Source organism: Malania oleifera, chromosome 9, assembly GCF_029873635.1.
Source record: "Malania oleifera isolate guangnan ecotype guangnan chromosome 9, ASM2987363v1, whole genome shotgun sequence".
Lineage (NCBI taxonomy): Eukaryota > Viridiplantae > Streptophyta > Magnoliopsida > Santalales > Ximeniaceae > Malania > Malania oleifera.
The window spans coordinates 4371538-4385256 of NC_080425.1; the positions used below are offsets into that span (position 1 = coordinate 4371538).

General features: G+C 36.2%; 1 protein-coding gene and 1 pseudogene across 4 annotated transcripts; one reads left to right on the top strand and one right to left on the bottom strand.

The window, feature by feature from the left end:
* Window positions 1-1773: 1773 nt before the first annotated feature.
* On the top strand, window positions 1774-4013 carry LOC131164359 (BURP domain-containing protein BNM2A). Of its 4 annotated transcripts, none has more exons than XM_058121486.1 (3): window positions 1774-1895; window positions 2664-2760; window positions 3055-4013. In XM_058121486.1, the coding sequence occupies exons 2-3, from the start codon at window positions 2707-2709 to the stop codon at window positions 3838-3840; spliced, it is 840 nt and encodes a 279-aa protein (XP_057977469.1). In that variant the 5' UTR covers window positions 1774-1895; window positions 2664-2706; the 3' UTR covers window positions 3841-4013. The 4 variants fall into 4 exon arrangements, with proteins under 4 accessions (XP_057977469.1, XP_057977471.1, XP_057977472.1 ...); XM_058121488.1 differs by having other exon boundaries at window positions 1882-1943; XM_058121489.1 differs by lacking the exon at window positions 1774-1895 and adding an exon at window positions 1944-2027.
* A 4453-nt stretch (window positions 4014-8466) lies between these two features.
* LOC131164757 (basic leucine zipper 23-like) lies at window positions 8467-10003 on the bottom strand (annotated as a pseudogene).
* Window positions 10004-13719: the final 3716 nt, after the last annotated feature.

The following is a 13719-nucleotide window of genomic DNA, read 5'->3' on the forward strand; positions in this document are numbered from 1 at the left end:
CCTCTCATGAACTATTTATTCATTGTATTAAAAATTTTGGTGAGAAAATATGGGCTAAGGGCTCCACCACTACAAGTTTGTCCCTGTAGCTATGCCAATATGCCTGCCAATATTAATGTACCATGAAAAATTCAACAGAAGACCTATGCAACTTTTGCGCTTGAAAGCAACTGGTTAAGTAGTTTTTGCCTTAAATTTTTCAAAGTAAAGGCACTAGCTTTATCTATCAAAATTTCAAAAGGTAAGATTTATCACACCAAAGTTAAGAAAGTAAGATTGGACTTAAACAGTGCTCAATCACCTCCTCAAATGCTATGTCAAGCACTCGAGTGTTGGGACTTTTCTGTCTGTTAGACTTGAGAGGGCACTAGTCATATCATGTATTTTGTGTGTTAGGCGTTGGAAGTGAGAATGTGAGATGTTCAATCCTTAAATGGAAGCTTATGGGTGTGAATTGTTCTTAAAAAGATTTAAAGCTGTGTCCACCCCCACTTCCATTTGTTTGTTACCAATTAATAAACAAAACAAAAAGTAAAATGTTTTCCATTCTTTCACCTTCTTACCAATCTCAGTAAATAGAAAAATTAGATTGGTTTTTTTTTTTTTTTTATCAGGAGTACTTTCATAGTGGGAGTCAGCTGTTCAATCTCAAAATGAAAGGTCCTGGCAGAGGAGTGTTCTTAAGAAGATTGAACCTGTTTGGTACCAATTAATATAGACCTCTTATCAACTTAAAATGAATCAAAACTTAGATAAGCTCAAAGCAAATAAAACATGAACTGGCTTGATAAAATCCATGTCATATGTGGATGGCAACTCCAAGAAAAAACAGAACTCTGATAGACACCAAAAATTCCAAAGAATCCAGCAGAGATTATTCCTCCTGCTGACTAAGGTCTTAGAAAGTGTCAAAACTTAAATATACTCAAAACTCATATGGGACGAATAGAGCCATAGTCATAAAGGGGGGTTGTACTTGGAAAAAATTTCTGAATCCAGGGGAGTTGAATAAAGAATAGAGAATCCAAAGCAAATGTTAGGTGAGACCTGAATCCTCCTGCACGTGTGGCAAGGACTAGCCATCCATATTTTTTTAACATCAAAGAACAGCAAAAATTCTATTCCCACTAGACAGCCAAATTGGATCTCTCGAGAAGTCAGCTTTGTGGGTTACACATTCAAAATTTTCCTAATACATGAATATCTATTTGTGATTTTATGTTTCCTTCTTATTGGTGCATGGCATCCTTATCTTCCCTTTTTACTGAATGCCTTGTACCTTTCTTAAAGGAGTGCAAAATTAAAAAATGCCTTGCTCAGATTCCTTGACTTAATATCTGCGCTATTCAGGATGTTAACACAAAATCTACTCAAGAATAGAGTCACAATCTAGGATAATCTCTCTATAAAGTCTAACTATCCAGTCTAATAATATACCATTGCCGTAAAAGTTTTTCTGCTCATTGCAAGCACGGTATTGCAAAATCAATTTGGGTTTTCACTCTTAAGGCATTTGGGTTTATGGCCATAGGATCACTATATCTGGAGGTCCACTAAGCAGGGCATCACACATAGCTTTGGGGTGTCTGATGGTTGCTGATGTAAGTGCACCATTTGGTTTCTAGTGAAGAATGGTTAGGACATTTTGACTTCATGGCACTAACAACGGTTGGACTTTAGGGCAGGTACATATCACACAACATGTGTGCATGTAGAATCCTAAATGGCCACACATGTCTTTTGGTGGGTTATCCATAGATGCTATCTCACTGTGAGGAAGTCACAAATACTGCAGATGATGTAAGGGTTCGATTCTGGGTGGAGTCGGTTGTTTCCGCATTGTATCATAGTAACTTATGACCTTTGTTTTGGTTCTGCTTCAAGGATGGTAGAGGGTGGGTGCTGTTTCTCTGCATTACCCAAGTTTCCTTTCTGGCCAATATGTAATAAAATGCTTATTCATTCACCAAGAGAAAATCTCTCTCTTTCTCTCTCTCTCTCTCTCTCTCTCTCTCTCTGTGGAATTGGTGAAGATTGTTCTACCCTTTAAAATAATATTATATGTTGGCTATCCACTTTGGTCTCAATTATGAATGCAATCAACTTGCATGAGCTCACAGCAATAGTTAATTTGTTTTAGTAATAAATATAGCAGGATATGATACGTACTTGCTGACAACGTAGTTTAGAAAAAAATTAATATGTTGGGGGCAAATTATACGTGTTATATGTCATCATTTTGATGCAAGCCCTGTGTAATTGTCTATGGTCAACCTCCCAGACCATAGAGCCCCCCACCCAACCCCTACCCAAAAAAACATTATTCTTAATTTTTAAAATATGTTTTATAGCTTGGAACATGGAACTTTTATTTTAAAAATAAGGTATATTAAACACTAAAGAGTTCTGCAAACTTTGACAACATTTGTAGACATTATAAGTGGGAAGGGAAGCAGCCAGTGCAGACTCACCCAACTCATTGAAATAAACAGAGGGCGAGGGTAAACATGAAACTGCAACATGCAAATTAAATATAAACCATCCTGCTTCCCACACTGAGCCAGCTGATAAAACATATATTTCGACATTAAAATATCTCTTCAATAATTATCTTAATAAGTTCCTAATTGACTCATCTGATATACTTGTTCCTTTGGCTCCAGAAGCAGAAGAGAAGTTTAGACAAGAGTCCCAAGAAGAGAAGAGATGGACTTCAGATTTGCCTCTTGGTCTATCATCCTTTTCGGTGTTTTTCTAACGGTAATCTCTAACAATTCCTCAAACTGTGCTGGTCTGTCATCAACTATTTCTGATCTCTTTTCTGATTTTGTACCCCCATGAATGGACTTTTGTAATGATAAAATTCATGATAGAATGATGATTACATCTGTTTTTTTGGGAAATGAAGATGATTACATCTAGTTGATGACAAGGTTCTAATCTTTAACATAAACTTTTTCACGATTTTCATTTCAACTCTAAAGAACCTCTTTCCAGTTTAGATAATACCTTGCCTTACATAATTCTTAAAATCTAGCTTTCTATCATGGCCAGGGTGACCACCAGATTTACGGGGAGCAGCATGACAACAATCATCAAATACCGTACACGCAGCATGTCCATGCCCATCCATCATCCCGTATGGATCACATGGATCCATCTCAGAACATCTTCTTCACCATAGGAGATCTTAAGGTAGGGAAGATGATACCCATATACCTCCCAAGCAAAGACCCTTCTACTTCTCCTCATCTTCTTCCCAGAGAGGAAGCTGATTCCATTCCCTTCTCATCATCCCATCTCCCAAACCTCCTTGAGTTCTTCTCATTCCCTCGAGGCTCCCCACAAGCCAAAGCCATGGAATACACACTGAGGCTCTGTGAGCTTGAACCCATTAAAGGAGAGACTAGGTTCTGTGCTACCTCTTTGGAGTCTATGCTTGATTTCACACAGGGCATCTTCGGATTGGACACCCAATTCAAGGTTCTAACCTCCAAGCATCTCTCAAAATCCACTGCTGGTCTACAGAACTACACCATTTTGGAACTGCCCAAACAGCTCTCAGCTCCTAAAATGGTAGCATGCCACACAATGCCTTACCCATATGCAGTTTTCTATTGCCATTGCCAAGAAAGTAAGAATAAGCTATTTGAGGTTTTAGTAGGCGGTGAGAATGGGGAAAGAGCGGAAGCCATTGCGGTTTGCCACATGGATACCTCTCACTGGGATCGCGATCACACATCATTTCGGATGCTTGGTATCCAGCCAGGGACCTCTCCTGTTTGCCATTTCTTTCCAACAGATAATCTTGTTTGGATTCCATCACATGCTTCAAATTAGAAATGTTTGTGTGTTGCGTATGTTGAAGCTTCAACAAATAGTACATAATAATCTGATTATGCTTGCATGCCCTTTGAATTTAGTTTCTGCTGTTCTTGCTCCTGAGCTCTTGTAATCAGGGGTATAAAAAATTACAGTGTCTCATTAATAATATTGTGACCTGAGTTCTACTAGACAGCTTCCTTATGTTCTTACAAATTTTGTGTATTTTCATCTTGTACAATTTTCTCTCTTTCCATTAAGAACTAGTAATTTTAAATTAGCTGTAGAAAATAATTCTTTTACATAGTTACTTGAAAAAAGGAAGAGATTTCCTTGAAGAAGAAATAACGTACAAAAAGGAGAATAAGAGATCGTCCCATGAAGTGAAAAAAAAACAGTCAAAATACTATTGCATAGAACCGAAAAGCACTCTTTTAAAACAAATAGCTGCAAAAGACCAAATCGCGCCATATAATGAATCCTATCATCCCACAACGAGAAACAAGTCATCCTTTTACTCATAAAGACGAGCATTTGGTGCCATTAGAATTTCCCAACACCGCAAAAACCTCACTTCTCCACACAGTTGATGCATCTTTACTCGTATAAAAATATAGTCAATACATCTCCACAAAGTTAAGACATCTTTACTCATTCAAAACTAGTGAAGTATATAGCCAAAAAATCCTTTCCCAATAAACCAAACAAAACATTTAAGCAAAAACCCCCCGTATAAATGAACAAAGATGTTATTCTCAAATTTTCAACATTTGTGTATGAAAGTTGGGAAAACATCATTTTATCATTTTTTTTTTTTTTTTTTTAACTTTCTTCTTCAAATGTTAAAAAATTAAAATATAAGATGAAAATTTTGTAATTCTATATAAAATAAAAATAAAACCCCATTTTACTACTGAACAAGCCCTGAAAACATTTCTTCCCACTTCACCCTTCCCCCTTCCTTTCCATCCTTTTATTTTCCTTTCCTTTCTTGCCTTCAATAAGCTATCTAATTACACATAAGATGAGCAATCAGATGGCATGAAATGAGATGGGAGAACCACGTTTGACTGATTACTAAAGCTACAAATTTATCTGATTTATATATTGACAGGCAGTCATGATATTCGTCAATGACAGGGACATTATCAAAAAGCCAACATTTTCCATCACCAATCCTCCATTTGTCAGCGATGAACTTGACTAAATCACTATAGAAGAAGCTTCTTCATGTTGTCAGCTTTGAACCTCTAGCTCTATTGCCCAGAGGAAGTTTCTGCAGATCGGGTCATCTGAGGAGATTATTCGAAGAAGCTTCTTCATGTTGTCAGCTTTGAACCTCTAGCTCTATTGCCCAGAGGAAGTTTCTGCAGATCAGGTCATCTGAGGAGATTATTCAAAGAAGCTTCTTCATGTTGTCAGCTTTGAACCTCTAGCTCTATTGCCCAGAGGAAGTTTCTGCAGATCAGGTCATCTGAGGAGATTATGCTCCTTTCAATTGCGTCGATCCCTGGAACTTGTGTTTGTAAGAAACATGACATCAGAATTGCTTAGTTCGATTTAGACTTTCTAACTTGAGAGATGACGACCAAAGTTTTCGAGAATCACCCATGATATGTCAAGTAGTGATAAGTAGGAGTAGCTCTGTTTCCAATTTCCACACTTGAAAACAAGGGGAACACCAAATCATATTGCAATGGTCCTCGTGAATATTATTGTTTCCATTATATTATCATGGCTGAAGCAGTTCAATATGGAGAAAGGCATGTTATTATCACACAAACCATAAATTCACCCTGATAGTAATGGAATAGGCTTCCTTCCTAATTTTCCAAGAATCTGATTCTAGTAGAAGGTAGCAGTTGTGTATTCAAATTTGTGGGGCAACCAGGAGAGGAGGGGGGGGGGGGGGGTGGCGAAGGGAGGAAAGAAACAGGAAACTCATAATATTTTTTTTCCGGTAATTAGGAAACTCGTAATATTAATAGCTTCTGCAATGAACTAAAGTATAGAGGCTGTAAAGCAGGGAAAACATGACTTCCATCAGCTTATTTTCCATGAGCAAATGCAATTGTTCATCATGAAGAGAAGAGGCCAAGGATTCTCAACCACATCATCACCATCTTAATAACAATAGGATTCATATCATAGAAATCTAACAAGTTTTAAGCTAACTGTCAGCTACTTAACCATCATACTCTACCCGTCCTTGGGACTAACTATATGTGAAAAGATTTAAGACATTAAATACACCACATGTGGAATTATTATCACTATCTTCTTATAATAAAATCTAATATTTTAAAATCATTTATCATATACTTTTGTCATGCTTATTGGCTCCAAGTCTTCATTCAAAGCAACAATAATGTCCAATACTTTGGTGTCCCTTGGCAACAGCACGCAATGACGGCAAATCCAACAACGTTCATTCATCAAAGCCATGCAGCTCTGAATAAACCTGGACTTCGTAGGTTTGCAGCTAGGATACAAGCAAAACAATTCTTGGAGAATGAGATAGTGGATTGAACAAAACTAAACAACCATGACCGCAGAAAAGCACATGGAATTATCATTGGAGAATATCCAAGGAAATTAAAAATTTGCAACTGCTAATAGATTTGGGGAGGCTTGTAAAATCTTTAGTGAAATCCATTTATGAATGAAGGATTGAAAGCACAATGATGAATTGTGAGTCACAGCTGGAAGACAAAAACATTAGCAAGAAGAGCATGCTGGTTGAAGCGACAAGGGGGGATAAGACAATATATACATGGGTAAAGAAGCTCTAAGGTAGCCCAAACAAGCTGGTCTTCAGAAGTTCAGACCAAGTGGAATGACAGAAAAAGATTCATGCAGCGGCATAAGATTCCTACAGTAATTTGACTTATTAATAGCAAAAAGCCACCAGCTATAACAATGATGACAAGGAGATGACTGATTATCTGCAGCCATATATGTGTTGCAGTGTAACTAAAACATCATGGCATAAACAAGAAAAACACAATGCAATTGTCAACCATAACTTATTAAAAATGAGATCTTAAAGACTAGGAATTTAATAGCTTACAAAAGAAAAAGGGTTATAATCATAAAGCAAATTACAATAGAAAGAATTTTATTGATCCGTAACATGTAAAGACAATGAATGACTATTCCCAAATTTCACCATAGAATGTCCATTTCTCTCCCATTCCTTAATAAATGGAATAACACAAACTTTTGCATGAGTGCCTTTTTTGTAAATTATTATCTCACTATACAACTTTTATTCCATTCCCACATTATTCTTTCCATAAACAAAAAGAAAACTAGAGGTTAGTTTGGGAGAAAAAGGTAGCAATCCAACATTCACTTGGTAGCAATGTGGTTATCCTTTGGACCATATTGCTGAAGTAGTCAATACCACAAACATCAACTTGTAGAACAACCCTACCATTGAGGGTCTGCAATATGAAACTCATTTTACATTTTTAGAGAAGCCCATTTTCTGTTGAAAGATGGCAATATATTCCATGCCCATGTAAAATTTCTCATCCAAATCAAGAGTGGTCAATGCCTACCATTCCAATGAAGCATTATTTGGTGTTATGGACAAATAAATTCTGAATGGTTTAAAAACACATGCACAAGTTTGCACCAAAAAAGACAATACATAGTGATTAAAAGATACAATATTGTATCTTTCCCAAGATGAAATAAACATCTTCCTGTTAATAATTTCTAGTATGTTTCTTTAAGGGAATGTATAGGCCATTGACAATACACTTGTTAGAGACTATACACGATTTGATCTTATAAAATTCTATCCTTACCAGAATCTGTTTTTCCATTCTAGTATCAAATAAACTAAATGAATCCACCTTACCATTTACAGGAAACTCCTAAACATCACACGAGCTTACTCTGACATTAATCTTTCTGGTCTTCCAATTGTCTTTAATATCCCAATCCAAGTCATGCTAACTTCAGAACCATGCTTTGTCTTTGTTGCCCAACACTTTTCCTCATAAAAAAGTTCTCTTTATTATTGATCCATGAGGTTCTGCTTTATCAGCCTAGTGTTATAATTTATGTCAAAACTGCACCAACCACCTGATATCAGTTTGGTTGTTGGAAAGATGGTTTTATAGACCATTTTCTCTTCTTCCTCTTCTTGTGCAATTGTACTTTCTCTAGACTAGAGCCCAACATAAAAACAATAAAAATCAGATCATATCCTTCACCATAAATATCAGAATCATAACTAGCTTTGAACTGCCATTGGAATAGTTATGACTCATTTGACTTTAATATGAAAAGCAGAAATGCATATTACATGTAAATGAGTCCTAGTCCTCATCCAAAAGCATCCTGTAATAATTATAAACAATAATCTGTCTGATATTTCATACAACCATAAACCCACAAATTTTCCTTGAAGGCATTCTTGTTTTGCTGTCCTATCACAATTCACAAATCCATCCATGCAATACAAAAAAATAAAGGCTCAAGGAGCACAGAAGCCCATTCTATTATTATATGGATACACACACCCACCAACAACTAAATGGCATATAACTTTAACACATGTTGGGTTTCACATTGTCTGTTATTGTATAATCTATGTTAAAAACTTTAGACATTCCACAGTGGAGTATAGAGTTGTGCAAAAACTCATGTTGTAACATATATTTGTGCATTTAGTTTTTTACAGCAGTGCTTGACCTTACAGGATCTACGTAAAAGTATAAATCCCCACTATATACATGGAACACAGTTAGTCTTTTGAACTCTAGTATAATTACAGGAAGTACTGATCTGAGAAGCTTACAGACGAGATCTTTCCTCAAGTTACTCAGCATGAGATGCAGCTGAAACCAAAGTTTCAATAGCCAGAGGATGCCCCTCAGCTCTTGTCGTGTTATTTGAGTTTGCCCAGCAGTCTATTGCAGGATGACAGTTGCCTTCTCAAGAAGAAAGCATCAATTTTCCACTTCCTTCTATACCTGTTTGCGACAATGGCCCTACATTTCAATCGAAGCATGGTGGATCAGTATCACATTGGAAGCCAACAGCAACACCAGTAGACTGAAACCCACAATCGCCTTCCTTGAAACTAGTAGTGGAACAACACTGCTTTTGAGAAGCGAAAACACCCAACTCATTGTTGATCTTTCCTCGAAGGTCTAGCAGAAGGCTTCTCAACCTCAAAACCTCGGCTTCGAGAATTGCTTGCCCCTGCAGTTTCCTAACCAACTGCTGATTCAAAAGGCGCAATTTCTTTACTTCCTCTTCCAAATAAGCTGTTTGAGCCTTCTTCTTCTCCCTATACTTTCGAACAGCTTCTCTATTTCCTGAAGGCCTTCTTGGCTTTGTAATGGAATGGCCTTTATGATATTTATTGTTCGGCAAGTCATCTTCTTCGGATGCAAAAACTTGTGTGTGCGTGTGGAAGCAGGTGTGCGTGTGCACCGACTCAGGGCCAGGAGGGTTGCAGGTGTGAGTGTGAGTACATGTGCGGGTGTTCTTCAACAAGTCATCGAAAAATGAATCTGAACCCTCAACATCCCCATCAATATCATCCATGTTTTCTCTCATTTCTTTTATCTCGGGACAGTGTGCAGTCATACAGCAAGAGTCAGCACGACACTGAAATACGCAGTTATCATTTCAGATCAATGAACAGCTCTACTACTCCAACCCCAAAAAATAACAAAAAAAAAAGTTTCTGCAGAGATTAAGCTAATTGATGCGAAATCAATTCAACCCAAGTTCTCATTCAAAAAGAGTGAATCATAATTCATAACAGGTGGTAGAAATTAGAATCCAAGAACATATGCAAAGAAGCAGAGATTTCAGAATACAATCCATTAATTAGGCATAGAACAGATACCCATAATCCACACAAATTTAACAAACCCCAGTGATGATAAGTTCAATGGTTATAATCAGAAAATCATCCCAACTCAGATGTCAACAAACAGAGCGTACCCAGTAGGAGAATCTTCAGAATAAGACAAAATTGAACATGAGGGCAAGGCCTTGACACCGAAAGTGGGTGGTTCTGGAGAGAATCCAAGCTTTAAGTGGGCAGAGGAAGAAGACAGGGCAGAACAGGGACCCTTTTGCAGAAACAAGAAAAGAGTATTCACATGGATATGGATTTCTTCAACTTAGGGGGCAGAAGGTTCTTCATATCCCTGGAGGAGTAGGAGGCTGAGAATCTAGATATTGCTAGTTAATTTAAAATTTGTCAAAAAAAAAAAAATGAAAATTTTGAAAATAAAATTTAGAGTCTCTACAATCCCCCTTTTTCCTTGCATCTTGCGTAATACATTTACTTTTAAATGATTAAAAAAAATAAATTTATTATAAAATTTGTAGGAAAATAAATAGAAATGAAATAAAAATTTACGTGGTTTGCCTATTCCCATTTTATGGGCGGATAAGATAAAAAAATTTACTATCTTATGAGAAATTACAAGATGATTTAGAACCGATCTTACACAAAATATCTATGTTTTCTTTTATCTCTTATCTTTTCTTATTCTTTTTATATGTCTATTCTCTTCAAGTATTTTTCTATACATTCTAAAATGTGTGTGTGTGTGTGTGTGTGTGTGTGTGTGAGAGAGAGAGAGAGAGAGAGAGAGAGAGGGACCTTTTATAGGGCAATAAATGGTGGTGGAATATGAAGGGGTGACAACCCTTCATATTTTTCATAATACTCTCCATTGGATGTTACTCATATATTAACTCCTTCTGTTAAGATCTTTAAGATTTTTCATTCCGATGAGATGAACCAATTTCTTGAATGTTGTAGTAGACAAAACTTTAGTGAACAAATATGCTAGATTATCATTTGATCGAATCTGTTGAACATCTATATCACCATTCTTTTGAAGATTATATGTATAGAAGAATTGTAGAAAGATATGCTTTGTTTTATCACCCTTTATGTATTTTTCTCTTAGTTGAGGTATACATGCAATATTGTCTTCATATAAAACTGTTGAAATACCCTTAATTGATTGAAGACCACAATTTGTTTGGATATGAGAAATCATTGATTTGAATCACATGCATTCTCTACTAGTTTCATGGATAGCTAGTATTTCGAAATGATTGGAGGATGTTGCTGTAACCGTCTGTTTTATTGATTTCCAAGATATAATAGTTTTTTTGTAAAGAAATATATATCCAGTTTGAGATTTAGCATTGTGAGGATCAGATAAATATCTAGCATCTACATATCCTACTAGTTAAGATTTGGAATCGAATGAGTATAATAGACCCAAATCAGATGTACCTCTTAAATAGCATAAAATGTGTTTAATTTCATTCCAATGTCGCCGAGTAAGAGCATAACTATATCTTACTAGTAGATTTATAGCAAATGCAATGTCGGATCTTGTACAATTAGTCAAATGCATCAAAGAGCAGATAATACTTAAATATGTTACTTCAGGACCAAGAAATTCCCCCCCCCCCCCCGCCCTTGTCATAAGGTTGAAATGGATCCTTCTTAACATCAAGTGATCGCACCATCATTGGAGATCCTAAAGGATGAACTTTGTCCATATAGAATTGTCTTAATATCTTTTCGGTATATTTAGATTGATGAACTAGAATTCCGTTATTTACATATTCAATCTGTAGGTCAAGACAATATTTTGTCTTTAGCAGCTTTAATGAGCTCTTCATGAGTCCCAACTAAATAGCTACAGCATATGCAAATATGTTGTTGACAACAACTTTATTTATATCCCACATTTCTCTTGTGTAATGAATTGAGATCTTATTTGTAATGCCCCGAACCCGTAATTGGGGTCCAGAGTGTTTTTTAAATAAATCTCTAATACCATAACTATCATACAAGCAGTGGAAACCATTTAAAACTCCAATACATTACCAAAGTACTAAAACTGCCATAGCCACGTATGTATATCCATATTTTATATTACATACCAACATAAACAAAAGCATGATAAACTAGTGTCTTGCTTACACTTACAATAACTACAAAATCTAAACCCATCCTCGAAGCTTGCTAGGCTCGATTCCCTGTAAGTTCTGAAAAATGAAAGTAATTATTGGGATGAGACACCTCTTAGTAAGACAGAATAGATTATCATCACTGTGTGGCAAATGAGTTTTTGTTGGAATTGGTGTATTCCCAAGAGGGGGTGAATTGGATATTAAAAATTTCTCATAGGTTGAACTCAATTCACAGCCAGTATTTCACAACCTAGGGCCTGTCTAAGCATTCCCAATTAATCAAGTATGCAAATATTTAAGCCAAATAAAACATTCTTACTAAATTAAATACTTGCATACAATCACCACTTCATATCTCATTTAATCTTCAAGACGTATATCTCATTTAAATAAAGGGCATGTATGCAAAAGCAATGATAGCGATAAATGAACAAATATACATGTGCGAAAATTAAAGTGCGCGAATTTAAACAAGATAGAGAGAGAGTAACACACGATATTTGTTATCGAAATTCAGGCGAACCAGCCTACATCCCCGCCTTGGGCATACCCCCTAAGGATTCCACTAACCCTGCTCACTTAAACAGGTGGAGCAGAAGCCGTTACAACCTCTCCTTACGGGGCGAGGTAAACTTCAACTCAATTACAAGGCTGAGCCCAACTTATCTCCCTTATGGGGTGGAGGCTCCCCAGTTCAATTTTCGGGCTAAACCCAATCAGTCTCCCTTACAAGACTGAGACTCCCCAGTTCAATTTACGGGATGAACCTAATCGATACATTAAAAACATTTTTTGTACATATGAACATGTTTCTAAATACAAGCAAAAATGTACACATTAAAGCTCAAATACATACACTCTAATTAATATGATATGAAGTTTTGTTCAATAGAAAAAGGGTGCTTAAAATATTTAAACTCTAATAAGAAATTTTCTCCAAAAATATATTTCAATAAAAATATAGGAGAACCTAGGATTTTGCTCTTCAAATAATTTTTGCACAAATAATATATATATGAGAAATATGTTCTCCAACCAAGATTTTTGCAAATAAAAGTCTTTGGAGAATTTGGAGTTTAAGTTCAAGATAATATTTGTGCAATAAATAATTTCTTGTAATAATATTTATCATGAAAATAATTAGGAGAAACCCAAGCAATACTCTCAAAAATGATCTTAAAAAATAACTGCTAAATGAGAGTATATGCATGTGAAATGATAAAATAAGTGCCCAAATAAAAATACTCTCTTCAAAGATGATTTTTGAAATAAACGAATGAAAGAGAGTTGGAGAGATTTGTTTGAAAAAAATTTGCCCTAAGGAAGAGATTTTTGCAATAAAAATGATTTGGTGGAACTTTGATTAACAAGGGATTTAAGAGAAAATTTAGGCTAATCAAAGTTGCTAATATGAGGTTATGAAGGAGTATTTATAGATTTTCAAGAAATATAACAATTGGGGATACGCTTGGTATTATTAGAAAATTTTATTTAATTTTAAACGTGTTTTTAACATTTAAAAATGCTAAAACCCGAGAGACTCGGTTGACTGAGACAAGGTTTGGTCGACCGTATTAAGCAAGCTCGGTTGATCGAGCATAGGTCTGGTTGGCAAAGCTCTTGCAATGATTTTGAATATTAAACAGCTCGGTTGACGAATGGGAAGGCCGGTCAACCGGCTGAGAGGCGATCCAAAACCCTTTGTGGGTTCGGTTGACCAAGGGGCAAGAACGGTCGGTCGTTCAACAGGTTTGGTCGACCATTGATGTTTTGAACTAAATGAGCCAATCGACTGTGGGCTTTGGAAAGCAAAGATGCATGCATTGGTCAACTAGGGAAGATACGTTCAAAAGAGCGTTGGTCAACCGACCCAAGTCACTTGTTGACTCCAGGCAGGTTCGGTCAACCGAGCTGATT